Raw genomic sequence first — 26,774 nt, forward strand, 5'->3', positions numbered from 1 at the left:
TATTACCCCGAGGAGTAGTGGTGTCACAGGTGTCGTGAAAAGAGGAGAGGGACAGCTTCGGGCACTTCTGGAAACTTAGCAGGAGTTAACTATTAGGGTGTCTGGGGAAGCTGCATTTAAACAGAGACCAATTAGTACATTGGAAACAGCACTTGGTTTTTACAGGCCATTTGCATTTCCTCTTTTTGTGAGTTGCCTGCTTGTGTCCTTTGCACATTTTTTCCTTCAGGGTATTCTTTTAAAAAAAAAAAGTTTTTAATTGAAGTAAGATTCACATAACATAAAAGTCACCATTTAAAAAAAACTTTCTATTTTATATTGGAGTATAGACGATTAACAATGTTGTGATAGTTTCAGATGCACAGCAAAGGGACTCAGCCATATATATACGTATCCATTCTCCCCCAAACTCCCCTCCCATCCAGGCGGCCACAAAACATGGAGCAGAGTTCCCTGTGCCGTACAGTAGGTCCTCTTTGGTTATCCATTCTAAATACAGCAGGACTTCCGTGGTGGCGCAGTGGTTGAGATTCCGCCTGCCAACACAGGGGACCCAGGTTCAATCCCTGGGCTGGGAAGACCCCACATGGCACAGAGCAGCCAAGCCCGTGCGCCACAACTACTGAGCCCACGTGTCACAACCACTGAAGCCCATGTACCTAGAGCCCATGCCGTGCAACAAGAGAAGCCACCTCAATGAGAAGCCTGCTCACCGCAAAGAGTAGCCCCCACTTGCCGCAACTAGAGAAAGCCCGTGCGCAACAACGAAGACCAAACGCAGCCCGTAAATAAATAAATACATTTTAAAAAATAAAAAATAAATATATAAACAAAGCAGTGTGTGCCTATCAATCCCAAACTTCCTGACTATCTCTCCCCCCACCCTTCCCCGAACTCACCATTTTAATGTACGTGATTCAGCGGCATTTACTACATTCACAATGTTGTGTAGTGTGGAGCTCTTTTTTTAATTAATTAATTTATTTTGAAAAATTTCAAATTCAGTAAATGCTTAAAAAGCAGTAAAACAAATACCCTAATTTGGGGATGTTTACTTTTTAATTGATCTTTAAGAACTCTTTCTATATTAAGGATATTAACTGCTTCTCTGGCATCTGGAGCCAATTTTCTTCAGTTGGCCACTTGTCCTTCACATACGTGTGAGTATGCACGTGCGCACATGCCATGCTTTATCACTAGCCATGTTTCCTGCCCCCATGTCACCAGTGACACCGTAACTGTCCTTCAGTTACTTAGGAATGAAAAAGAAAATCCTCATAGATTTGCATGTAGAAAAAATAAAACAATTACATAGAAAGTTTTTTGCTTTTTTTTGTTTCCGATTAACTGAAAGAGAGAGCAAGTCCAGCTGGTGATACAGAGGCAGGAAATATGGCCAGTGATAAACCACGGCCCACGGGGTCCCTGTCAGGCCTCGGAGACCACAGCACAGAGGGGCCGAGATAAGCTGGGTCGGTGGGGGGAAGGCAGGAACTCCTGGGCCTCTTGCAGGATCCTCGGCCGAAGCTCAAAAAGCTGGGGCTCCAGACCAGGCAGCTGATTTGCACACTCTTCCTGGTCATGAAGGGAAACCCAGTCGTCAAGAAGGAAAAGAAGCCCGGGGTGTGCTGTTAAGACACTGGCTGTTGGAGTCAGGGAGGCCTGCCATCGACTTGCACCCCACCCTCCACCAGTGCAGGCTCGGATGAACCACCTAACTTCCCGGTTACCTCACCTATAAGAAGAGGGCAATAACCCTACCCTCAAAAGAAGGCTGGGGGGCACTAAACAACTCCCGGCACAGTTCACCCAAAGCTACACTGTCCGTCTGGCTCCAAACCCCGAGCTCTGCTCCTGCACGAGGTGCCCTCATGGTCCAACGAATGACCTTGTCGCTATGGTTATTGGGAAGCAAAGCCCAGCCCAGCACTGAAAAGCCAGCAAAGGAGGCGCGTTGGCGTCACAGGCCTTCTAAGCAAGCCTGATAAAGGCAAGAAGAGTTGTCTGGCAGAAACGAGGGGGCCCCTCTTGCTTGCTTCCCTCCATCATCCCCTGCTGTTGGGTCCCTGGCTCACGGCCAATCACGCACCCAAAGCCCGGCAGCCTGGGTTCGTGGGGAAGGCCCCAGGAGCGGCCAGGGTCCAGGTGCCATTCGCACACTCAGCCATCCCTGCCCCTTCCTCAGCTGGCGGTTCCCAGTGCCCTCACCTGCAAGATGAGACCCCCAGAGCCGACACCTCAAAGGGGAGTTTCGAGAATCACAGAGGGTAAACCAAATAATGCTCTCAGTACCACACCTGGCAGTTAGTGTTCAGTAAATGTTTGCTGTTATTGTCAACGCCTTGTTCCCAGATGGGAACACCGAAATATGTTGGGAGGAAAATATATTGTTATGAGACAAGATTATAAAGCACTATATAAAATAGGACCCAATTATGTTTAAAAAAAATTATACATATGTAGAAGGGGAAAAAGACCAGAAGGAAATGTTGGCAGCGCTTAACTCTTGCTGATAAAATTATAGGGGATCTTTCTCTTTCTTTGTGTTTTCATGTGTTTTTTACATTTTCCTACAGTGCACATATCACTTTTGCAATCGGGGGGGGGGGGGGCGGGGGAAGCACTGTGAGAGATAAGAGGAGTTATCTCTTGGACCTGGGCTCGCAGAGAGGATGCCCCAGAGGAAGCAGGATTTGAGCAGGGCCTGGAAGAATGGGAGAATTTGAAGAATGGGGGAGGAGAGCCAGGAGAAGCCTTTTTCTTGTCCTTGTTTTTTTTGTCTGTCTCCTCCCAAAGGCTGTGGGCTCCTTGAGGGCACGGTCCGTAGTTTAACTTGTTCACTGCTGTATGCCTAGCATCTAAAGCAAACACATTTTAAAAAATCCAAAAAACTGGTGCTTAGTAGGTGCTCAGTAAATACAGATCTAGTGAGCAAGTAACCTTGACAGCTCCACTTAGCCTGGGAGACAAGGATGATCTCAGTTGGCTGTCCAGCTGGTGCACTGCCAAAACGGAGGTGTGTGGTTTCCATGGCAACAGAAGAGGGCCCACCAGGCCGGCAGCAGGAGGCAGACGCAGGGATTGCGAGCTCTGCATCTTTTCAAGGTGCAGCCTGGAAATTGGGAACATGGCGGTGGACTCTTTCAACAGATGTTGAGGGAAAAGAAGGTGCTTCCTAATAGAGTCAACTTAGTCACTCACTGGACAGGTTTGTCACGTCAGTCAGTGAATGCTCAGGCAAGTAGTTCGGGTCTTTGAAGGAAGGTGCGAGGCTCCTAGTGGGTGGAAGGCTAGGGACTCAGGGAAGTTTGGTTCTAGTCTGAACCTTGCTGTGCGACCTTGGGCAAGTTACTTAACCTCTCTGGGCCTCAGCATGTTTATTCATAAAATGGGAGGTTTGATCAGCTCTAAAATTGCTCATAAAAAGATGTGTGTGATATTAATGTAACACGGTGCAGCCCCTGTGGAAAACAGTCAAACACAGAATTATCATAGAGTATCATATGATTCCAACTCCACTTGTAGGTATATACCCAAGAGAATTGAAAACGGGTACTTAAACAAATACTTGTACTCAAATGTTCATAGTGATACTATTCACAACAGCCCGATGACCGTCAATGGATGAATCGGTGAAGAAAAGGTAGCATTCCATATGGTGGAATTCACCCATAAAAAGGAATGGTGGTGCTACAACATGGATGAACCTTGAAAACATTATGCTATGTGAAAAAAGCCAGACTCAAAAGAGCAAATATTGTACGATTCCATTTATATTAAATATCTAGAACAGATAAATCCATAGAAACAGAATGCAGAGTGGCGGTTGCCAGGGGCTGGAGGAAGTGGGGAGTGGGGACAGAATTTTCTTTTAGGGTAATGGAAATGTCTTGGAACTTGATAGAGGTCTTGTTTGCACAGCCCTGTAAAGGTAATAAGTGCTGGTGAATTACACACTTTAAAACGGTTAATTTTATGTTATGTGAATTTCACCTCCATTTTTAAAAAGATAAAGAAAGAAAGAAACAAAGAAAGAGCCTAAGAGAGAAGCAAGGCTGAAGGTTCAGTTATAGATAAAATTGGGAGATCACCGCAGGCCTCCCACACAATTACACTGCGAAGATGACATGCAGGAAAAAGCTCCCCGTTGCGGTCAGGACTGGGATCTGGATCTATCTCTGGTCACTTTCTCGTGGTGGGATGCTAGGCCACTCACTCAAGCTCCCTGAACCTCAGGCTTCCTATGTGCAGAATGGGGCTGGTGCATCTTCCCTGTTTTCCTCAGAGCACTGTGGATCAATGTTGTGAGAGCACTCTGTGAACCCACACTCACAGGGTGACCCCTCTGGGATGAACAGCTCAGCCTCCCGTGTACTAAGCACAGCACATTGAGAACCAATTCCTGGTTCATGTTGAGACAGGGGGCTTAGAAGCCACTGGCAAAGAAGTGGCGCACCTGGGCTAACCAGTTGGATTCCTGGCTCCACCACTATCAGTGTCGCCTTGGGCAAGTCACTCATTTTCCTGTTTCTTCCGTGGTAGAATGGGACTATATCTACCTTGAAGAGAGGCTGTGTGCATACTGTAGGCACTCAGTAATCAGATCCCTTCCCTCTTTCTTTGTGGCTGCTCTCAAACACAAAAACTGCCGGTTCCCAGAATCCACCGAAGAATCTGAGCTGTGGCTCAGAGAAGTTCAGGCACTGGCCTGAGGCTGCACAGCTAGTTTGGGCTTAGAACACAGATCGCCTGGCTCTGGGTCCAGGAACTTCCCTCAAGCCTCTAACCTTCCTCATTTATTTTCTCTATTAACGTTTGGCATCTACTCCGACCTGGGAACGGCAGAAGTGTGTAAGTAGAGACCCAGCCCAGAATTATGTGCTGTGCAGACCTCATCACCTCAGGAGACAGGTGCTGCCGTCCCCAGTGTACATGTTAGGAAACTGTGTTTAAGGCTCAGAGAGGCCAAGGGACTGGCACCAAAAAAAGCAACCAGAAAGCGGAGGTCTCGAATTCGAACTCGGATCCTGCCGGGGCACCACGCCCGGACCCCCTCGGCGCGCGCGGCTCCGCGCACGCAGGGCGCGCGGTGGTGGGAATCCCGCGCGGAGCTGGAAGCCGGGGCCGTTCATTTGCATGCTAATACCCAGAATGCTTTTCCCCGCACACCGCTTCTCTTAATGGAAGCGCTCAGTTTGGAACCGTGGAAAGTTTGGAACGCACACTTCGCTCCTTCTTTGCAACTGTGGGAACTTCCCGCCCGCACACGCGGTGCCTGCAGCCTGGGGCTCCAAGTCGGGCTGCCTGGCGGCGGCCGCCACCTCTTCCCTGACAGACGAACCTCTGTGTCCATCCCGCGCGCTGCAGCATCTCCCGGACAGCCGGGGACAAAGCGCCCAGGCCCGCCGGCGGGGCTCATAGTCCGCGCGCTGGACGACTCGCTAGGCTGAGGGCGCTGGGGATGCTCCTGACCTCAGGAGGCCAAAAGGGTGCTCCCTGGGGCCTCCAGTACCCCCGTTTCCCTGGGGTGCGCGGGGATCCCTGCTCCTGCCCGTCGCCCTTGCCTCTGTGTTGTCGCCTCCCTGAGCTGGTGACTTTCCGCTCCCTGGGGCACAAAGCTTGGCGTGTGGCGGTTTGGGGGAGAGCGTGGACGACGGCCTCGTATCCCCAGTTCTCCCGGGCGCGCAGCCCCTTTGGACCAGTCAGTGCGCCGGGTCCAGAAGCAGCTCCGGAGGTTCTGCCTGCCCCCAGCCAGGACCCCGGGCCCTCTCTGGGGTTGGGAGCCGGGAGGCGGTCGCAGGCGACTTCTGGGGGTTTCGCGCATCGAAGGGGGGGTTCGAAGGGTAGCCGACGCCCGCTCGACTTACGGGTGCACATCGCAGGCTGGGGGGGCCCAGTTCTGCACCCCTCGGCCTCCCCCCTTCCCCCGCCCCGTCCGCTCGCCGCCTCTCTCGGCGGGGAGGGAGGGGCAGTGGGAGCTGGTTTGCTGGCTAGGCGCTTCGTTTGCATTGGTCCGGGGGGGGCTGAGACTGCAGCCCCCGGCCCCGCGGGCGGGGTGGGGAGGCGGGGGCCGGACGGGGGCTCAGTCTGCGCTAGCATTGGCGGAGCAGGGGACTGGGGGGGGGCAGGAAGCGGGGGGAGCGGAGCTGCGGGGGGGGTATATAAATAGGGAAGGGGGGACGTGCATCCTCGGCTGGGTGAGGGGGGGGCGCTCGGCACAAAGAAAGTGGAAAGTTTGCAGCGCGGGGCGGTCCGGGCCAGGGATCGGGTGCGCACGTGCAGGGCCGGGGGCGCCGGGGGCCCCCCACGCCGAGCTCGCCGTTTCTTTTTTTTTTCTGCAAGCGGAGGGGGGGGGGTGTTGTTGGTATCGCCCCCTCCTTCTCCTCCCCCCAGGGGTGAAAGTGCAAGAGGAAGTGCAGCCGCTGCCATCTTTCCTCCGCTCCGAACACACGGAGCCCGGGGCCGCCGCGCCGCCGCTCCGCCGCCGCCTTCGCCCGGCCCGGGACAGGGCCCGCCCTGCCGCCGCCGCCGCCCGCCCGCTCCAGCCTTCGCTGCCGACTCCGCCCGCCCGCCTCCGGGGCCCGGCCCGCGCTGCCGCCCCGCCGCGCGCCCCGCCGCCGCCGCCGCCTTAGCCTTTTGTTTCCTCCGCTCCGGCGCCCCCGCCCCGGCTCGCGCTTTGCAGGGGACGCAGCGCGCGCCCCCAGCGGGCCCGGGAAGAGCCGCGGCGCGCGCGCGCCTGCGCGACAGACCCCTCCTCCTCCTCCTCCTCCCCGCGCGCGCGCGCGCGCCCCTCTTGGCCGCGCGCCGGCGCCGCCTGGCGGGCGGGAGGGGAGGTGGCAGGCGCGTTTGCGGGAGGGGCGCACCTCTGTGCTCGCGTCCCCCCCCCCCCTCCCGGAGGTAGACCGAGAAGGGGAGGCGGACAAGCGGGCGGGGAGGAGAGAGGAGTTCACGATCCGGCAGGGGTGGGGGCAGCTATGCGGGAGGTGGCGCGCCCCGCCGTCTAGACAGTGCGATCCGGGCAGGGGGCGTGTGCGCTCGGCGCACCTGCGAGACTACAGAGCCCCGGGCCCGCACGTGCGGGGAGTGTAGACACGTTCGCTGCGCCCTGCGTCTCGCTGCCCGGGGGACGGGAGTGGGGCGGGCAAGCGCCGCGGCCCGGTGTGTGGGGAGGGGGCGGCGGCCATGGAGCGAGTGAACGACGCTTCCTGCGGCCCGTCGGGCTGCTACACCTACCAGGTGAGCAGACACAGCACGGAGATGCTGCACAACCTGAACCAGCAGCGCAAAAACGGCGGGCGCTTCTGCGACGTGCTCCTGCGGGTGGGCGACGAGAGCTTCCCGGCGCACCGCGCGGTGCTGGCCGCCTGCAGCGAGTACTTTGAGTCGGTGTTCAGCGCCCAGTTGGGCGACGGCGGAGCTGCGGACGGGGGTCCCGCTGACGTGGGGGGCGCAGCGGCGGCCCCGGGCGGCGGGGCTGGGGGCAGCCGGGAGCTGGAGATGCACACCATCAGCTCCAAGGTGTTCGGGGACATCCTGGACTTCGCCTACACTTCCCGCATTGTGGTTCGCCTGGAGAGCTTCCCCGAGCTTATGACGGCCGCCAAGTTTCTGCTGATGAGGTCGGTCATTGAGATCTGCCAGGAAGTCATCAAACAGTCCAATGTGCAGATCCTGGTGCCCCCTGCCCGGGCCGACATCATGCTCTTTCGTCCCCCTGGGACTTCGGACTTGGGTTTCCCTTTGGACATGACCAATGGGGCAGCCTTGGCAGCCAACAGCAATGGCATCGCAGGCAGCATGCAGCCCGAGGAGGAGGCAGCCAGGGCGGCTGGTGCAGCCATTGCGAGCCAAGCCTCCCTGCCTGTGTTACCTGGGGTGGACCGCTTGCCCATGGTGGCTGGACCCCTGTCCCCCCAACTGCTGACTTCCCCATTCCCCAATGTGGCATCCAGTGCCCCTCCCCTGACTGGCAAGCGAGGCCGGGGCCGCCCAAGGAAGGCCAACCTGCTGGACTCAATGTTCGGGTCCCCAGGGGGCCTGAGGGAGGCAGGCATCCTTCCGTGCGGCCTGTGTGGAAAGGTGTTCACGGATGCCAACCGGCTCCGGCAGCACGAGGCCCAACATGGTGTCACCAGCCTCCAGCTGGGCTACATCGACCTTCCTCCTCCGAGGCTGGGTGAGAATGGGCTGCCCATCTCTGAGGACCCCGACGGCCCCCGAAAGAGGAGCCGGACCAGGAAGCAGGTGGCCTGCGAGATCTGCGGCAAGATCTTCCGTGACGTGTACCATCTCAATCGGCACAAGCTCTCCCACTCGGGGGAGAAGCCCTATTCCTGCCCCGTGTGTGGGCTGCGGTTCAAGAGGAAAGATCGCATGTCCTACCACGTGCGGTCCCACGACGGGTCCGTGGGCAAGCCCTACATCTGCCAGAGCTGTGGGAAAGGCTTCTCCAGGTGAGGAATCTTGCCCCCCCCCCGCCCCCCACCATGACTTGTCCTATTCCTGACTCATGGAATAGCTTCTCGCCAAGATCTGGGGGTGTGAGCCTTGGGGGGAGGTCACTCGACCTTGTAGGGCCAAGTCAGTTTTGGGGAGAGTGTTTTAACGGCCCTGATTTTGAGATGATGTGGCCAAGAGCTGCTTTCTCTTCCCTCAGGGAAGTTCTCTGGCACTAGGCGTGCCCTACTGTCTCTCTTCCTTGGGGCCTTGTGGGAAGGGGCCGGATTCCTCAGGCCGCAGCCACCGGGCCTCACCATTCTTCTCCCTGGGCTCCCTTTGTGTTTCCGGCACCAGGCGAGGGGCCCCCTCTGGGGGCGGGAGGCCGGGCTCCTCCAGTGACTTTCCCCGCTTGAATGGCCGCCGGGGGAGGGACTGAAACAAGTGCATCTGGGACTCCTTACGCTCCCGCGCCTCCGTGTTCCCCCGCACAGCACTGGCAATCCCGGGTCAGTAGACTCCGGTTTTGCCCCTCAGAGCGCCGGCATCACGGGGCACAGAGCTGGACTCCCTGAGTCTCTTCTGAACAGCGAAATCTTTGATCTGCTCTGACCTGGTAGCTCCAGAGCCTACCTGAACCCACAGATCCCCTTTATGTTCACTGGACAGAGAGGAAGGAGGGCAGGATGTCTTTTTAGATTGACTTTTTAGTAAGCCTGATAAGGAAATGAAGATTGTCTGTGAGCAGCGGGTTGTTTTCCCTCTTAAAAGAATATTCAGAATAAAGGACTGGTTTTAACTTGCCTGGGTACTGAGGGCCTTGTGTGTGCGAACGTAGGGATGCAGAACTCCCTCAGAGGGGCCCCAAGCAGGAACCAGTCTTACCGGTCAGGCAGTCCCTGCCCACCTGCTCTGTCGGGCATCTGGTTTACCAGCCCAGCTGGGGACTTAAGGCTTCATCCCTTGGCCTCTGGGGACTGAATTCCATCCGGGTGGCATTCATTGGCTGCTGTGGCGGGAGAGGCTGGGGGAGGGGAATACTGAGTTTCTAAGGGGCTTTCGTCTGGACAATGAATCACACATACCCCCTCCCGGAAAGGCTGCAGCAAGGCAGCGTGGTCTCATTCTAAAGCCCCCTCCTTGCGTCCTAGAAATCACTGAGTTCCTGGTGGGGGGAGGCGGGTGGGCAAGGTCAGAGACAAATGCTCACTCCCCTTCCCCCTCTAGAGAAAACCAGGGCAGAGAGGCCTGGGCCTCAGGAGCCAGAGCTGGGTGGTGACTTTTCTTTGTCCTGCGGGGGTGGGGTGAGGGACGTCCTCTCCAGCAGTGTGGGGGTGGGGGTCTGGCCAACTTTATAGCCCCCTCTCTTGAGGTCTTGTTCTAAAGTCTCTCTTGGTTCTCTTTTCCAGGCCTGATCACTTGAACGGACATATCAAGCAGGTGCACACTTCTGAGCGGCCTCACAAGTGTCAGGTAGGGGCTGGGCCGGGGCAGAGATGGGCTGAAAGAGAATGCTGCTGTCCTCACAGCTGCGGCCGTGAGCCGGCTGATGTGCGTGCTGGGCCGGCGGACTGACCACCGCTGTGCGCACCTCCCCTGCTGTCCCCCCACCCTCCGTCTGCTCTCCTCCTTTGTTCTCCCCCGGCCCCCTCCCTCCCACCACTGCTGTCCCCTCCTCCCTGGTTGCTGGGTCCTGGTTCCCACCCCGTCTCTGTCTTTGCTCTGTTGCTTGGCTTTCCTCTCCTGGCGTCTGCCAGCTCCTTGGATGGTGGGCCACATTTCAGAGGTGTCGTTCTGGGGGCACTGGCACCCCACTGGGTCCAGCTACTGGGTCCAGCTTCTGGTTCCCAGCCGTTTGCAGGGGCCACTGTGGGGTGGGCATGGTTTCTAAAGGGCTCCTGGTGGTCCAGTCAACCACCCTTCCCCTTGTATGCCCGGCAGGCTGACCCGAGTTGGAGCTCCTTCTGGGTCCCCTCCACTCAGGGCACTGGGCCGTGGGGGTGGCGGTGAAGGAGGCAGGGAGTGGGTGGTCTCAGCTCCGATCCCTGGCACCTGCTTAACCCATCCTGAGCCATGTGTGCACACAGCCAAGGGCTTCTGAGAACCGGAGGTGGCTTCCTGTCCTTGAGAGCTCTTTGTGTAGCAGTAGGTGGGGGGGGGCTGGGCAAGATTCTCACCCTTGGTTTGTCTGGTTGAACAATACCTGGGGGCCCTGTGGTGCCCAGAAAATTGAGCTTCCTCTCCTGGCCACTGAGCATTCCTGTGTGGCTGGAAAACACGCCTCTAACTTCTCCATGGTCGTCCCCCCTTTTCTGGGCCAAGGTCCCGCCATCTGAGCGGGAGCCAGGTGTGGGGTGCTTCCTGCAGTGTCTTGGGGGGGTGCCCCGCTTTTCCTTATCCTGTTGGTGGCAAGGAGGCAGGGTCTGGGGAGACCGATAGGGAGGGACGGACGTGCTGTAGGTGGGGCGGAGAGCCCCCAGGGGCCAGGCGACCAGGGGTGGGCCTGCTGGGATGTATCTGTGCCTCGCTGCCCCGTCTCCCTCTGTCTGACTCTCTCATCACGGAGCACATTCGGACTCTCCCAGGTAGTGTGCCGAGCCGCCCAGCAGAGCAGGAGGAGCCCCGAGGGCAGCGGGGGCGTGCCCGGAGGCCTGGGGGGGTAACCTGCACTCTCTGCCCTTTTTCCAGGTGTGGGTTGGGAGCAGCAGCGGCCTGCCGCCCCTGGAACCGCTTCCTAGCGACCTGCCATCATGGGACTTTGCCCAGCCTGCTTTGTGGAGGTCGTCCCATTCGGTTCCTGACACCGCCTTTTCCCTTTCTCTAAAAAAATCCTTCCCGGCCCTCGAAAACCTGGGCCCGGCACCCTCCAGCAACGCTCTCTTCTGCCCAGCCCCGCCGGGCTATCTGAGGCAGGGCTGGACGGCCCCAGAGGGCAGCCGGGCCTTTACCCAGTGGCCTGTGGGCTAGCCGGGGCCTCTCAAGAGGGTTTTCTGTGGAGGGGAACAGCAGGGGCGGTGGTCTGAGCGCCCTGCTTTTGGGAGAGACCAGCAGAGGGGTCCCTGCCCACCATCCATGCCCAGCTCCTCCCTGGGTGACGTGGACTCTTTCCCAGCTCAGGGACCCCAGATAGGGGTAGCAAGGAGCTCCTTCCTGCGTCCCCCCCCACAGTCTCCACATTTCTTTCTGGGCTCTCTTGCCTTGTTTTCCCCCTTTAGCAGATGGTACCCCTGGGTGTCTGTCCTTGCCTGGAGGTTGGTGCTTTCCCGGGAACTAAGCCACTGGCGTATGTGCTTCCCCTCCTCTGGCATCCCCTAAGGTGCGGGGTTTCTAGAATGGGGCCTGGCCGCCCTTGCCCCCACGCTGGGAGTGAATCCTCCTCCAGAGGAGACTCCGGGGCAACTCCAGCTGGGCCAGCCCGTGCTGCCCGCTTCCCTTCCCCCTCACACAGGTCCGCTTTCATTTCTGGCTCGTGAATTAGACTTCTGTGGTTTTGAGGTTTGTTAGCAGGTCTGCTCAGGAACTAGACGAACCAGTAGCTTTACAAGGGGTCATCCCAGTATATGGCTTTGGGGGCTGATAAAGCAGATGTAGACCCCCCTTGGGTCCCAGTGGTGTGCCCTTTAGCCCCTGCGAGTTCTGCGGGGATAATAGGAGTGATGATAAAAGTTTTCATTCTAACATCTGAGGCTTTGTGTGTTTTGTCCTTGGTCTGTGTCATAACACTGACATTGTCCCTTGGTGTACGCGCCCGCTCCTGCCCTGCCCCTCCGACACCCTCTCACAGGCCTGCTGGCCCCGCCTCCAGCTGCACAGCCAGAACTCCCCTAACAGTGACCCCGCAGGTGACGACGTGCTGCCTGCCAGGCCCCGGGCTGGCTGGCCAGCTGTGCCTGGGCTTGGTTAAATAGCAGGGCATCTGTTTTGTGCGGTGTGTCTGCTGAAAGCATCAGAGGTGAAGAGACAGCTCTCTGGGAGTTGGTTCCTTGGGCCCCTGACAGAGCTGGGCATGGGCCATACCTCTTGGTCCCTCCTGATGCTACAGAGGACAGTAGGGGCCAGTTACCGAGATGGGAGCCACAGCTTGAGGGAAAAGGCCCTCCGAATGTGGGGGCAGTGGGGGCTTGGGCTTGGCAGTGACACACGTCTCCTTGGGGTTTGGCCCACGTGTCCTTAAATGGCCCAGATGCTCCAGTGCGGCTCGATCTGTGAGTGCTGTGGGCTGGGACGTTGACCCCTCATGGAGTTCAGCCTGAAGCCAAGAGCCTGGAACAGCTTAGACCTCTCCCCGTACCCCCCGTGGCCCCTCTTCTCGGGGACTGGTGGGCGGGGGGGTGGTTTGGGCTGGAGGGAGAGCTCCTTAGGAATTGAGGTGGGAAGAGGGGGCTGAGATGCGCCCAGTGCACCGCCCTCAGACTTTTCCAGGGCTGTGGAAAAGGCTGCTTCAGACGCCCCCTGAGGCTGCCAGGCTCAGCGGCCACCAAGAGTATGGTGTGCACTGGAGTCCCTGCTGCCAGTTAGGCCCCATTCCTGAGCTGTTCACCCCTCGGGAAGAAAAGCAGTAGGACGTCTGGGACAGGGAGGAACTGGCAGGGAGGGAAGGGGCCCTGGCTGGGGCTCGGTGTTGAGTGGTGATGACCGGGGGGCTGGGCCGGGACCTGGCAGTGGGCCTCGAGCGATAGCAGGGCTGCCTGCACGCAGTGGGTAAGGTGGCTCTTCTCAGCACCACCGGCAGTCGGGCTGATCCCGTCAGGGTCCCTCTGCCTTCTCCCTGCCTCCAGGACAGGACATGTCTTTCTCTCGAGTGGCCCCAGCATGGAGGTTCTGGGCATCCCTTTCTTTGAGATCCATCTCTCTCCTCAGCCTTTCTCTCCTGGGTCAAGTGGCCATCCCTTTTATGTTCGGTGTTGTCTGAACTTCTGGCAGGCCTAGACTCGGACTTGAACACTTTCACAGTGCCTCCAGAAAACCTTGGGTACTCCAGCCACAAAGGGTCAATCCTGGCACAGAGAAGCCAACCACCATTTCAGCTTGGCTTTGTGACACAGTGAAAGTTTTGTTGCGTGTGTATTTTTTTTCCCTAGTAGCAGATTTACATTCCTGATTATGTTTGCTCAGGCTAAAGTCTGCTTTCATTCCTTGAGAGATAATCCATGAAGGATGAGGTGGGAGAACTCAGCCTGGTCTGCGATTTTAACTCTGCTTAGCTAATCCCCCAAATGGATAATCCACTTGTGGACAGTCGAGGTCTGGCTACCCATTATCTTTCATTAGCAAAGTGTGACAGGCAGTGATGTAAAGGACACGTCCCAAAAGAACGTTGGCAAGAGAAACAAGGCATCTCTTTCACATCCTTCTAGTGACATCCTCTCCCAGGGACCATGGAAGATGGAATCCTGAATGTGTGCTTTCAGCTGCATTTTCTTACACCTGGTCCATAGTTGGTTCCTTTGAGTTCTGTGGTGTAGACCACACTGCCTGCCATCATTGGGGGGGTGGTCCTCAGGTCACTGTCTGGCAGAGCTGGCTCTCATCCCCAGATAAATCAACAGGTGTGCCCCTCTCTCCTGCAGGGGTTCACTGCACCCCTTACTCTGGTTTAGTCCGCGGGCTGGGGGTAAGATTCAGTTTTTCCCCCACTGTGGCCTATGATTGGTCACAGGGTCTGTGACATGGGGCCCACCTGTGGCCATGAGACCAAGCACCCATGATGCTTTCTGAGTACCTAAGCGCTCAAGCTTCCCTGCACAGATCCTGTCACCTCTATCAGGACAGCCCTGGCCACGAAGTACACGGATAAAAATGATCAACACCTTTCAAGAGAAGCTACCTCTACTGAGGCTGGAGGTGGTAAGAGCACAGGCTCAGGGGCTGGTTCTCAGTCCAGCTGCCCTGAGTCCTCCCAGGAGCTCTGTCTGCCCGGCTGTAAATTGAGAAGGATGGGAATGCCCCAGGGTGGTTGGGGGGATCGGTAGGGCACTGGCCTGGCAGCAGTAGGGTGTCGCTTTCTCTAGTAGCTGAGCCCTGTGCTTTGTGCAAATCACTCTCTAAACTTAGCCCCCTCATTTCTCAAATGAATAAACTCAATATATAAAACAGATGAAAGCAGTACAGTTGACCATTGAACAACACGAAGGTTAGGAGTGCTGACCCTCCGGGCAGTGAGAAACACACATACAACTTAGAGTCGGCCTCTGTACACGCGATTCTCCCACGTCCGCGGTTCCACATCCGCAGGTTCAGCCAACTGTGTTTGGTGTACCACCTACGCTAGTATTTACTGTTGAAAACAATCTGTATCAGTGGACCCGTGCAGTTCAAACCCTTGAAAACTGTTCAAGGGTCAGCTGTGTTTTATTAGCATAAATTGTTCTATTCAAATGTGTAACATTTATTCAAAAGATAACGACTGAGAAGATCACAGCCGGTCCTGATGCAGACATTTGGGGTTGGGGTAGCAACCGTGGCATCTTCTGCCTCCACAGCATCGTGTCGTTTGTTTCTCACTTTGTAAAGTGATAGATAAACGCTGTACGTGGTGACAGTGTTCAGACACTTACCTTAAGGTCTCAGGATCTCAGGGTCTGTTTCTGTTAAATGGAGCCAGTCGGAGCACCTCCACTCTAGCCAATGAATGGGGTGGCGGGTCTTCAGTGCATTAACATTCGGTCTGTGATGCACTTACAGGTGAATGTTGCTTTCTCTTGTGGTTCTAAAATAGTAAACACACACATACAGAGAAAAGAAATGAGTCAACTTTGACTAGAACCCCTGAGACACGTCCATGGAACCAAAAGAGTTTGAAGGTCACCAGATGAACTCTCCTGAGGGCTTTCCCGACGTCCTGTGACCTCCAAGGCTGGGCGGCCGTGCAGGCCTCGGCTGGGGGAGGGAGGTTGGGGGGAGACCGAGTCAGGGGAGCTGGGACTACCTTCCCAGGGCGTGGTGCTGACGGCAGTTCCTGGCTGGTGGGCTGAGGGCACGGCCTGCCCCGAGGGCCACCGTGAGGATGCACTGCATGTGGCGAGGGCCTGCCTGGCACGGGGGTGGGGTGGGGTGGGGGGCTCGGTCAGTGCAGGGTGATGCCATCCTTGTGAGCACCAGCACTGGCGCACCACAGGTGCCCCCCTCATTCACTGCTAATTTTCACATTTGCACAATTGACACTGTCATGTTGTGGGCTGCTTTTTCAATACAAACACACGGATATTATGAAGAGTAATCTCTGTCCTGCCTTTCCATTTCCCTGTGGCCACGACTAATGTCACATGAATAAAGTGAGTACATTGAATTCTTTGTGTAAAGCAACCAGGGGAGGCCCAGGGTGGAGAAGGTGGAGACTGTTCTGTTTATATGCCAATAGCTCTTCTGTAAATTCACTTACAGCCAGTGCAACTAAAGTCAGTTCTTAAATGTTTAAGAATGAGAAACACCTAGCTCTTCCTTTTGCAGAACTCAGCCTGCCGTGTAGTGGGCGTGTTGGGGGCCGGTGGGAACCAGGGGTCCCAGGGGGGAGACCGTGGGGAGTAGGAGCGGCTTAACTCGGCATCTGGGGAGAAAGCCCGGGCTGCGGTCTGATGTTCTCTTTACACAGGGAGTCCCTGTGTTGGCCGGAAACAGCTTTGTGTCACGAGGTGCCTGGTGGGGAGTCAGCTGTGGGTGCCAGCTTTTACTCACCCCGTTTTCCTTTCTGCCCTCAGACCTGCAATGCTTCTTTCGCCACCCGAGACCGTCTGCGCTCCCACCTGGCCTGTCATGAAGACAAGGTGCCCTGCCAGGTATGCGGGAAGTACTTGCGGGCGGCGTACATGGCAGACCACCTGAAGAAGCACAGTGAGGGGCCCAGCAACTTCTGCAGTATCTGTAACCGAGGTAATCTCCCTGCTGTTTCCCCACGTCCAGGGGATGGGCCTGAGCCCGTGTGGGAGGCCGGGGGGTGCCTCACCGCCCTGCCTCAGGCCCCACTCTCTGCACAGCCAGCCCTCCCTTCCCACTGAGCGATAAACACCCTCGGCCCGCTGCTAGCTGTTTGTCACCCTTTCCTTTCCGAGAAACGTGGGTGCTTGGAGTCGGAGTTGCCAGGAGCTCAGCAAGCGGGAACAGAAGGAGAGAGTGTTGTTCCCGAGCTTGGGCTCATGACACGCTGCAGTGGGGCAGGACGGATGCGCTGAGCTGCTGCGGTTGTGAGAGTCGTTAGGCCCCAAGAGGTAGGAGAAAGAGGGCTCCTGCTTGAGAGCTTTGCTGGCTGATTCACTGGCATGTGAACGTCGGCAGCCAGGTGACGTGGTCGAGCGTGGAGATGGACAAGGGCCGAAACTTTCTAGCACAGATGGTCAGAAGGGCCCAGATCCAGGTAGACTGTGGCCTTGAGGAGAGCGGAACGTGGCAGGTGCTCTGAGCAGGGCAGCGTGCTGGAGGCCGAGGCCAGCCGAGGTGGCCTCTGTAGCCCTGGTGTTGTGTCGGATGAAGTCTGGCCTGTCCCTGAGCTTCTGCCAGGGCTCGTTGGCTGCTGGAAGGGCAGAGGTTCGTGCTTTGCAAGCGGCGTCAGTGGAGGAGGCTGCGCCGTACCTGCTGAAGGAGGTGGTGAGCGTGAGTTTGCTTCTGCATGGTGCGCTTGCTTTGGCCAGGTGGGCACGTGGCTGGGAAGTCCTATCTCCTGGGACATTCTTGTCCCAACGCTTCTGGAATTCTTGAGTGTGGCTTCGTGAATTGAGCGCTAAGCCAGGAGGCAGGGGACCCAGGGTTTAGCTGGCCCCTCCCACCTCACCCTTCTGTGTGACCCTGAACTCTCCCATCCCTTCTCTTAAGGCTCAGTCTCTTCATCTCTAAATGGGGTTGAGAACACCCCCCTTGCCCACCTCACAGGGTTGTTGTGAGGCCCCCAGGAGACAAGGTAGGTGAGAGTTCTCTGAACCCCGAAAGCTGCAACACACTTGGGAGGCCCTTCTTACACTTTGCAGCAGTGTCAGGAAAGACACAGCTCACTGATATTCTGGTTTGGACCAGGCACAACTCTCCTGCAGTCCTTGGCTGGGATCTCTGAGTTCTGTGCTGTCTCCACGTGCCCTGAGGTCGCTGGTGGAGGGAGCCTGCTGAGTGGCTGGGTGTTCTTGGTGCCCTGAGCTGGGACCCTCTCCAGGACTGCACACCTGGGGTTTGCCTTGAAGTCTGCTGGATGTCGATGTTTGTACCACCAGGAAACCTGCTGTGGAAGCAGGGAGGTGGTCAGAAAAGCAGCTTAAGCATCTGTCCTATTTTCTGACATGTCAACAGAGCCCTTTCTGGCAGGAGCTTCCTCTGGGGAGCTAGCGGTGAGGCTCTGCGTGGAGAGAGCTATCAGGCTGTGGCTGCCCAGCTCTAGGAAAAGATGGTTCCTTGTCTCTCTTCATCCTGACGTGGCTTCCTGACCACGCCCCCAAATAACTCTAGACCTGTTGCAACGTGCTGCCAGCAGGTGTTCTGTCAGGGTTTCAAGGTTGACGTTCTCAGCCTGAGAGTTGTGGTCGGAGACCAGAGGCAGTAAACCAGTTAGCGCGGAGGAGGATGCCAGTGAGGAAGCTGAGATGAAGCCTGGATTACAGAGTGGGCGGGAGCTGGGTGGGGGACGCAGGGCCACAGCCCCTGGGGGCCCCCCCCCGCACAGGAGGAAAGAAGAGCTGAGAGCAGCAGGGAACAGCAGGGAAAGTCGACCCAGTTAGGAGACAGCTGATGTGGCAAAGACAACAACTATTGTACATCAGGATTTGTTTTCCCCGGGCTGGTAAAGAGGACTTGGGCAGTAGCCACAGGCCCTGTGGCCGGGGCAGGGGTGCCAGCAGAGTAGCACCAGAGCTCACCTTTCCTCAGAAAAGCCAAGGCTACATGTGGATCGTAAGCAAAACAGCTTTGGGGGAGTTCCCTGGCAGTGCAGTGGTTAGGACTCCATGCTTTCACCGCCGAGGGTTTGGGTTCAGTCCCTGATCAGGGAACTGGGATCTCACAAGCTGCGTGGTATGGCCAAACAAAAAACCAGCTTCGCCTCCCAGGGTTGGAGCAGGCAGTCCCGTTCCTCCAAGAAGACAGAAGAGGGCTCTAGTCCAAACCACCCTCGGCTCTCAGAAGGAAGAGGAGATAATTTCGGTCCATCGTCAGAAGAGAAGAAGCCGGATTCTACCTCTGGACTCACTTCTTGGGCAGAAATAGGAAAAGATGCCTCCCCTCCCCCCGCCAGAAAAAAGAGGAAGAGGAAGGCAGTTTTTCCAGGAAGAGGACAGGCTACCGAAGACACTGAGGCTCTGGAGTCAGGATGCAGCGGGCTCTGGGCCGTCCTCTCCAGGCTGTGACTACAGGAGGAGCTGCAGAAATAAACGGATGTTCTTCTCTCTGCTGGGGTTCAAGCAAAGGCTGACGTCAGCCAGCTGGTCCGCGGGTGAGGCCGGATCGGGTGAATTTCCAGGTGCCCTCTGAGGTCCTCCAGTCCCAACAATCCTTAAGCAATCAGCTTAACCACCCATCCATCTGCCTGCTTTCAGCCACACAGACAACTCTTGCCTGTGAAGAATGGGAGAGCGGAGACGCGGCCGGCGGCCCAGCCCCACACTGGAGACAGACGACCTTGTCTTTGTTCTAGAGATGTATCAGGACGTGGGCCATCCCATCCGTAGAGAAGATAATTTGCAGTTGGAGGAGTTCAGTGGCTGCAAAAGCCTGTTCCCTCATGTTCAGGTTGAGCAAATCAGTTGAGTTGAACCGTGGGGAGGACCTGGTAGATTGCCACAATTTCCCTTCTTTTTAAGTTTCTGTAGGCGGGGTCTTTGTGTATATGTGTATGTACTGCTATGAGGGAGGAAGAGGGAGAGCGTATTGGGAATCTGTCTTTGATAGAGACAACATTTGCATTCTAACATCATTGCTTAAAGAGTTGAGAAGGCCTTCTCTCCAGCCAGAGGTGAGTGCACAGGTTGTCACCAGTGCCATTCGTGGATGCAGACAGCCTGTCGTCCCCTGGACTGAGGTGACACAAGCCTACTTGGTGCCCCCCTCCAGCACAGTTCAGCTGGGCATGGCCCCACCACGGTGTGAAAGTAGAAAGCAGTCCCTGACCCCTGCACACACGTGGACGCTGCCAGCCGAGGGTTTGCTTCCAGAGCACGAATCGCAGCACGCCAGGCAAGAAAACGCAGTGGAGGAGCAGCAGCCGCGTGGTGATAAATGCTCCGTCTCTGGGTCGCGAGAGAGGGTGGCCCGTCGGTGGTGGTGGAGTCGCGTGTGTGCTTCGCGTGCCCATCACTCTGATGCTGGTGTCCGGCGGCCTCTTTGGCTCTTGGGTAATCGGTGGTGAATGGGCAGCTGGGTTTAGAATTCCAGCCAAATGTGTCTGGCTTCAAACATGTGTTCACAGAAACTCAGCTTCTGTTTTAACCCAAAACTTGGCTGCTGAGCTGCTCTGTGTTGAAGTTCTGGGCTTTAGGTGGCAGCTGTGGATCCACGCCCACCACCCGCCACGTAGTTTCGCTGTGGATAGTAACTAGTTTGCAGCTGGGGCGACGTCAAGGGGATCCAGCCACGTGGTCCCCAGACTGTTTTTCAGGAAAACGCAGTGAGTTTTCATCGAGCATCTGCTGTGTTCCCTGGCACAGCTCTTCCCACAAGGAGTAAATATAATAGTTCCTGTGCTCCTTTCCTCCTTTCCCGTCCTTCTTGAGTGCAGTGGCCCTGCCCTTGTGCACCATGGAGAGAGCTTCAAACCACTTCAGGGGCCCCACAAGGGATTAAAAAACAAAAATTCCCTTCTAAAGTGGTATCATCACATCAGGCAGAAAGCCCTGATATTTATGCTGGTTGCCAGGGCCATAGTGCCATCCGTGGGGCAGGGCTGAGAGCCTCTGTCCCATGAGCCTTATCTGCTCCTCCCTGACCACAGTCTCCCTCATAGGGGTGTTTATATGGGATACTTGTAAGCCAGTCTGTCCCCTGCTTAGCCCCGGGCAGACCACTTGGTCATAGTGCAGGATGACGTGCTCTACCAGCCAGGGCAGGACAGCAGCGTCTGGTCCAGGAGGGTCTTTTTTGTCAGGAAAGGAAGGAAGATTCACCCAGTCCCCCATCTCCCTCTCGAACCACCAACTGCTACCATCCAGGGACTGTTTGTTAAATGAGATTCCCATTCTGACCCACCGGTATGGCAGAGAAATACAGGAATGTAAATGGTGATGATGGAGCCTGCTGCAAAAGTCCAAGGGATGTTTCTAGGGCCAGGACCGAGATGCAGGGACCGTCGGAGAGTCTTCCCAGTGGTGAAGGACCACATGGAGGCACGTGGCCCTGGGGTCGCAGTCCAGTCCATGTAGCAGCTGTACAGGCGGCTGCGAAGCCCACAGCGACGCACGAGGTGCACTGGGCCTGGCACACCTCTGTCACTCGCTGAAGGTGACCTTTGTTGTAGTTCGAGCAGCGTTCAAAAGGCCAGGCCAATTCAGACTTTTCTAAAACAAGTCTTGTGCAGACATTCCACGGTACTCTCCAGCCACCGGCCTATTAGTAGTGGATCCCACTGCTACCCTGTGACCGTAATTTAACAGGGGAATGAAAGTACCTGAGGATGTGTCAGCCGCATCGGGAGTGGACTGAAGGGACACCATCAAGGCCCTAGCACCCCAGGTGGGCCTTTTGCCAAAAAGTCCTGGTTCCTGGCGAAGGCACTTTCGGATCCTTGACTGTGGGGGGATTTGATGCCCCGGCTCCTTCCTGCAAAACCCACGTGGAAATCCTTTGACTGGCCCATCTGGTTCTATCTCCTCAGACTCGTGGCTACTGTGGAAGTTGGCCCAAGATCCATCTCTTGCATCTTCAGATGCCTGAGGCAACTTGAGGCTCAAACTGACTGGAGCAGCTCCCAGATGGCTGGATTGCCCCTCCCCCAGAATAAACACAAGGACTGTCCCTGTTTCTTCTTAAGGCCTTAAGTGAACCTGGTGGATCCTCCAGAACCAAACCGAGAAGACCACCGTGAATGAGATGACTGCACCCCCCTCTAACATAACTTCCTCTTTTCATTGTTCTTCAAAAGGTCTGAATAGTTACTAAGTCCAGTTACTCTGAAGGTGAGAAAGTGAGCAGAACAGAGCATGTCCTAACAGGTAGAAGACAGGGGACTCCTGGAGGCATTTGGTTGGGATTTCATCTTGCCCCCGTCTGGTTTCCTGTGCAGATGGTTTGCCTTCACAAGCGTTGAGCAGGCGTCCTGCCGGCGGGAGTTCTGGGTCTTCCCTGGAGCCCCATGTATTTTCCTGACAGCATTTCTAGCTGTGGTCCCTGCAGCTGGTCTGGGGCTGTGGACTGTCCACTCAGACCACTTGTTACTGAGGCACCAAGCAAGCCTAGAGGCAGCTGGCCTCTGGCCCTGGCAGGAGCCAGATCTCAGGCCATTCCTCCAGGCAGCCTCCACCGCAGCCTTGCAGAGCGGGCTCTGCAGAGAAGCCGACTTGAGGACAGTGCCACCCTCCCTCGTGAGCCAGGCGGCTCCCATGGCTGCAGCCTTTTTGAGCCAAGGAGGGGCCCCTTCTAGGAGTGCTAGCCAGCGCGGCCAGAGGAGAGGCGTGGGGGAAGCAGAGAGGTGTCTGTGTGCTGGCCGCGGGATCTCATCTCCTTTTGTCTTGTTTAGGTTTCTCCTCTGCCTCCTACTTAAAGGTCCATGTTAAAACCCACCACGGTGTTCCCCTTCCCCAGGTCTCCAGGCACCAGGAGCCCATCCCGAATGGGGGAGCAGCGTTCCACTGCGCCAGGACCTATGGCAACAAAGGCAAGCGACCCCTTGCTCTGCACTTTGCTTCTCTGCGCAGACTGTGTTGTGGGGGCGCTGGGCCGGGCGTGGGGAGGCACAAAGGCTGCCGGCTGCTGGCTGCCTCGAGGAGGCTCGAGATCTGAGTGGCAGTGGCCTCCAGGACAGAAGTCATGGTGGGGATCTCACTCCAGGGCAGTGAGTGAGGCTTGAGAGCACTGCCGAGATCCAGCCCCCCGCCTCCTCTTCCCCAGCCCCCCACCTCGCTCCTGGCCAGCCCCCACGTCCAGAGCTCTGCAGGGACGTCCCGGGCCCAGGGCAGGAAGAGGAGCCCTGCATGATGAGCCTCTGGGCCTGTCCATTGCCTGTGACCCTTTAAGGATGGCGTGGAGCTGCGGCTGAAAGCTTTCTTCTCCTCTGACCCTGCAGGCGGGGGGAGCCAAGGGCTGGCTTCCCCCTCGATAGGGGTGGTTGGTTGCTGCGAGCAGCCCTTTCCGGAGAGCCTCTGGCCGCGTTTGTGAGATGCATGGCGCTGACTCCGAGTTGGTTTGCGTAGAGCTCCCTAGGTCCCCCTCCACTTGTTGATCCGGGTTGTTCTGTGGTGTTTCAAGTTGTTGTTGCCTTGGGGATGACGCCAGGGGCTTGGCAGACGGCAGAGATGGCATGCTCCACGCTCCCATCACAGACCTCCCTTCCCGGCATGGCGCTCTGAACCCAGGCAGGAAGCGGCTCATTGTGGAGGAGTCACGTGTGGGCTGGGCAGGGCAGATCAGTGAGGGCTGTCTCAAGGCCCAGCTTGTCCTGGGCCCTGCGCAGGGACAGCCGGCCGACTGAGTTGTTCAGTTCCTTTTAAGCTGCGTGCTTTGGCCATTTGGCCCGGCAGGCTTCTGGCAGGCGGAGGCGGCGAGGGCAGAGCTTGTGTTCGCGGCGCTGGGAAGAGGACTGGCTCTGACTCAGCCGTCGACAGGGTCTGCCTGGGTTGAGGAGCCTGCGGCTCTGGTTCTGTCTTGCTAGGGTGCAGCCAGTCTGCTGCAGAGGTGAGGCCACTGACGTACCTGCTCAGCATCATCACAACAGCTGTCTTACCCTCAGAGGCACCCAGGAGAGCGCCTAGGAGTTGGGGGTCTTGGGCTGTCCTGGGCAGAGGCAGAGGAGGTCCCCTCTCCACACCCTTCCTCGAAGCAGGCCGAGTTGGTGGTGAGCAGTACACGTGCGCCTGCATGAAGAGTCCTCGGCGAGGGAGGCTGGCAGCCCCAGGCCCTGCTGTCTCACCCCCGTGGGCACGCCAGGCTTCCCGACTGACCAGCCGAACCTCTGTGGGTTCCGCTGGGCGGTGGCTGGCCACCGGCTGCCCTCCACGAGCCTGTGAGCTGGCCCCTCGAGACCCCTCCGAGGGGGCGTCCCCAGAGCCCGGCCTCACCGCTCCTCTGTGTTCTGTTTCCTCCTAGAAGGCCAGAAATGCTCACATCAGGATCCGATTGAGAGCTCTGACTCCTACGGTGACCTCTCGGACGCCAGCGACCTGAAGACGCCTGAGAAACAGAGCACCAATGGCTCCTTCTCCTGTGACATGGCGGTCCCCAAAAACAAAATGGAGTCTGACGGGGAGAAGAAGTACCCCTGCCCCGAGTGTGGGAGCTTCTTCCGCTCCAAGTCCTACTTGAACAAACACATCCAGAAGGTGCATGTCCGGGCCCTTGGGGGCCCCCTGGGGGACCTGGGCCCTGCCCTCGGCTCCCCTTTCTCTCCCCAGCAGAACATGTCTCTCCTCGAGTCCTTTGGGTTCCAGATCGTTCAGTCGGCGTTTGCATCATCTCTGGTAGATCCCGAGGTCGACCAGCAGCCCATGGGGCCTGAGGGCAAGTGAGGCAGGTGCTGCGTCCCCGCAGAAACGGCCACCGGGGACCGCCGCGAAACGCTGTGAATGCGGAGGGAAGTGGTGTCTTTGGGTTCTGTAGCTGAGAGATTTTAATTCATTTTTAACTCCCCCCTCCAGCCCTGTCACCCCACCCCCCATCCCCCAATGGTCTTTAGAAGTAGATTCTCATCTGATACTCAGCAAAAATATCTGTGGGACCCAGTATGGGATGAGGGCAGAACACACTACACAGGCCTCCAAGGCAACACCAGGGCCAGTTTCTCTGATAGGCGGAAGCTGGAGCTCCTGGTGCTCAGTTCTTAGTGACCCCATTTCCACACCCTCACCTGACAGCACTCTGGGACCTTGGTGATTTTGGTCCCCTGCCCCTTCTCATATCCCTCATTCCCCCTTCTCATATCCCTCGAAAAATGCCACAGTAGGGTCTCCACCCACTTACACGATGCTGATGCCCAACTGTTTTCAAAGAAGCTGGAAGCCTACAGCATCCCATGGACCATGGGGTGAGTGTCCTCTGAGAGCCCCCTGAGCTTGACCTTTGACCTGGGGGGCCCCAGATCTTTCTGAGCCCTGCTTGCAGGCTAGCATTTTGCCACTAGGACGAGCTTAGCAATAGAGGACACGCCTACCCCAAATTCCAGTTCTTATGTGATTTTAACCATTCAACTTGCTGTTGGGTTTTGATTCTCTAATTATTATTATTATTGTTATTATTTTTTAGGACCAGTTGTAGTGAATTGCTACTGAAAGCTATCCCAGGTGATACAGAGCTCTTTGTAAACCGCAGCCACACGTTAGGGTTAGGATTAAACTTTGTTTAGATGTACCATAATTAACTTGGCTAGTTGATTGTTTGAAGTCTATGGAAGAAATAGTTTTATGCAAAATTTTAAAAATGCCAGTCTGGTCAGGAAGGGAGAGGGTTTCCGTGCTGTTGGAAAGCGGGGGGCTGGCAGGCGGGGACATCGTACACCTCAGTTGTATCACACGTGAGCAAGCCCAGGTGGACCCTGTGATGTGAACTAATCTGATCAGACTGTATTAAAAACGTTAGTATGTTACTCTGCCTGCTCCCCTGAGTCTGGTTTTTTCCTCTGGGATCCAGAGGGGGGGGCAGTCTGTGCTCCTGCACCTGGGTGGGGTGGGATCACAGAAGACCTCTCTTCCTCTTCACTGCACCAGGCCCACTGGGATCGACAGGTGGGTGCTTCCCCTGCAGATTCAGCTGCCAGCATCCACCCACTCCTTCTCTCCTGGTCTTCACTGCTCTGTGCCCCAGACCCTGGGGTACAGTGGTGCACGGAATACCCTTGTGGAGCTTAAAGTGGGAGAGACAGGGAGCCAGTAAGCAGATTTAACCGTAGAGGTCAGATAAGGACACGTCCAGGAGAGAAACGGGCAAGGGAGGCATAGTGACGATGGGAGAGCAGGTAGGTGGTCCGGGCCGGTGAGAGGCGGGGGTGGGACTCTGGGAGGGAGACCTGGAGCCAGAGGGGACCCGAGAGGCTAGGACCTAAGGGGAAACATGGGCAGGGAGAAGATCCTCATGGAGGGCTCCAAGTAGCTCAGCAACGTGAGTCCCCCCAACCCTGTGTCACCCACGGGGTTAAGTAAAAGGCTGCCGCACCCTTAGTGGTGAACATGTGAGGGAAAGGGGAAAGAGAACAGCCAACAGGCAAGAAATGAGCACTGAATGGGAGCAGGAGTCAGAGCACGAGGGCACAGGCAGGCTGACGGCAGCCTGGGCATCAAGGGAAACCCTGAACTAACAGAACCAGCATTTAACCTCCAAAGAGAAAGGAAAAAAGTGACAAAGGGGAGAAATACAAACATAGACCAGGGGACTTCCCTGGTGGTGCAGTGATTAAGAATCCACCTGCCAATGCAGGGACATGGGTTCGAGCTCTGGTCCAGGAAGATCCCACGTGCCTTGGAGCAGCTAAGCCCGTGTGCCACAACTACTGAAGCCTGTGTGCCCTAGAGCCCACAAGCCACAACTACTGAGCCCATGAGCCACAACTACTGAAGCCCAAGCGCCTACAGCCTGTGTTCCGCAACAAGAGAAGCCACTGCAACGAGAAGCCTGCACACCGCAAAGAGTAGCCCCTGCTCACCACAACTACAGAAAGCCCTGTGCAGCAATGAAGACACAATGCAGCCAAAAAACAAAACAAAACAAAACAAATCCACAAACATAGACCAGGAGGAGCAAACAAAGCACGAAATGATTTAGATCCATATTTACATCAATAATTACATTGTTCTGGCTTAAAGGCAAAGACTGAGCTCGATTTTTTTTAATTGAAATATAGCTGACATACATCATGTCAGTTTCAGGTGTACTGCATAGCAATTTGAGGTTTGCGTACATTATGAAACGATCACCAGGATAAGTCTAGAAACCACCCGTCCCCATACAAAGTTATTACAACATTCATGACCATGTTCCTTACACTTTATATTACCTCCCTGTGGCTTATTTGTTTTATAACTGGAGGTTCGTACCTCTTAATCCCCTTCGCCTGTTTTGCCCCCGCCTCCCACACTTCCCCCAACCAGACTTTTTTTTTTTTAAAAACCCTAAGCATCTATGTGAAATCTTGGGTAAGTTGCAGGGCTCTGTGGAGTGTGCGGGATGGAAGCTTTGGGCCCTTTGCGGTGAGCGTCGGAGGAGAAGGCAGGCACCACGATTAGGAAGCGGCC

General features: G+C 56.5%; 1 protein-coding gene across 6 annotated transcripts; it reads left to right on the forward strand.

Annotated features, from left to right (window-relative positions):
• The first annotated feature begins 6,906 nt into the window (after nucleotides 1–6,906).
• On the forward strand, nucleotides 6,907–25,126 carry PATZ1 (POZ/BTB and AT hook containing zinc finger 1). 6 transcript variants are annotated; one of them, XM_057746028.1, is made up of 5 exons: nucleotides 6,909–8,453; nucleotides 9,846–9,909; nucleotides 16,134–16,305; nucleotides 22,076–22,213; nucleotides 23,641–25,126. In XM_057746028.1, the coding sequence occupies exons 1-5, from the start codon at nucleotides 7,183–7,185 to the stop codon at nucleotides 24,057–24,059; spliced, it is 2,064 nt and encodes a 687-aa protein (XP_057602011.1). In that variant the 5' UTR covers nucleotides 6,909–7,182; the 3' UTR covers nucleotides 24,060–25,126. The 6 variants fall into 6 exon arrangements, with proteins under 6 accessions (XP_057602016.1, XP_057602011.1, XP_057602012.1 ...); XM_057746029.1 differs by having other exon boundaries at nucleotides 23,644–25,126; XM_057746034.1 differs by having other exon boundaries at nucleotides 6,910–8,453; nucleotides 22,141–22,213; nucleotides 23,641–23,806.
• Nucleotides 25,127–26,774: the final 1,648 nt, after the last annotated feature.

This window comes from Hippopotamus amphibius, chromosome 8 (assembly GCF_030028045.1).
Source record: "Hippopotamus amphibius kiboko isolate mHipAmp2 chromosome 8, mHipAmp2.hap2, whole genome shotgun sequence".
Lineage (NCBI taxonomy): Eukaryota > Metazoa > Chordata > Mammalia > Artiodactyla > Hippopotamidae > Hippopotamus > Hippopotamus amphibius.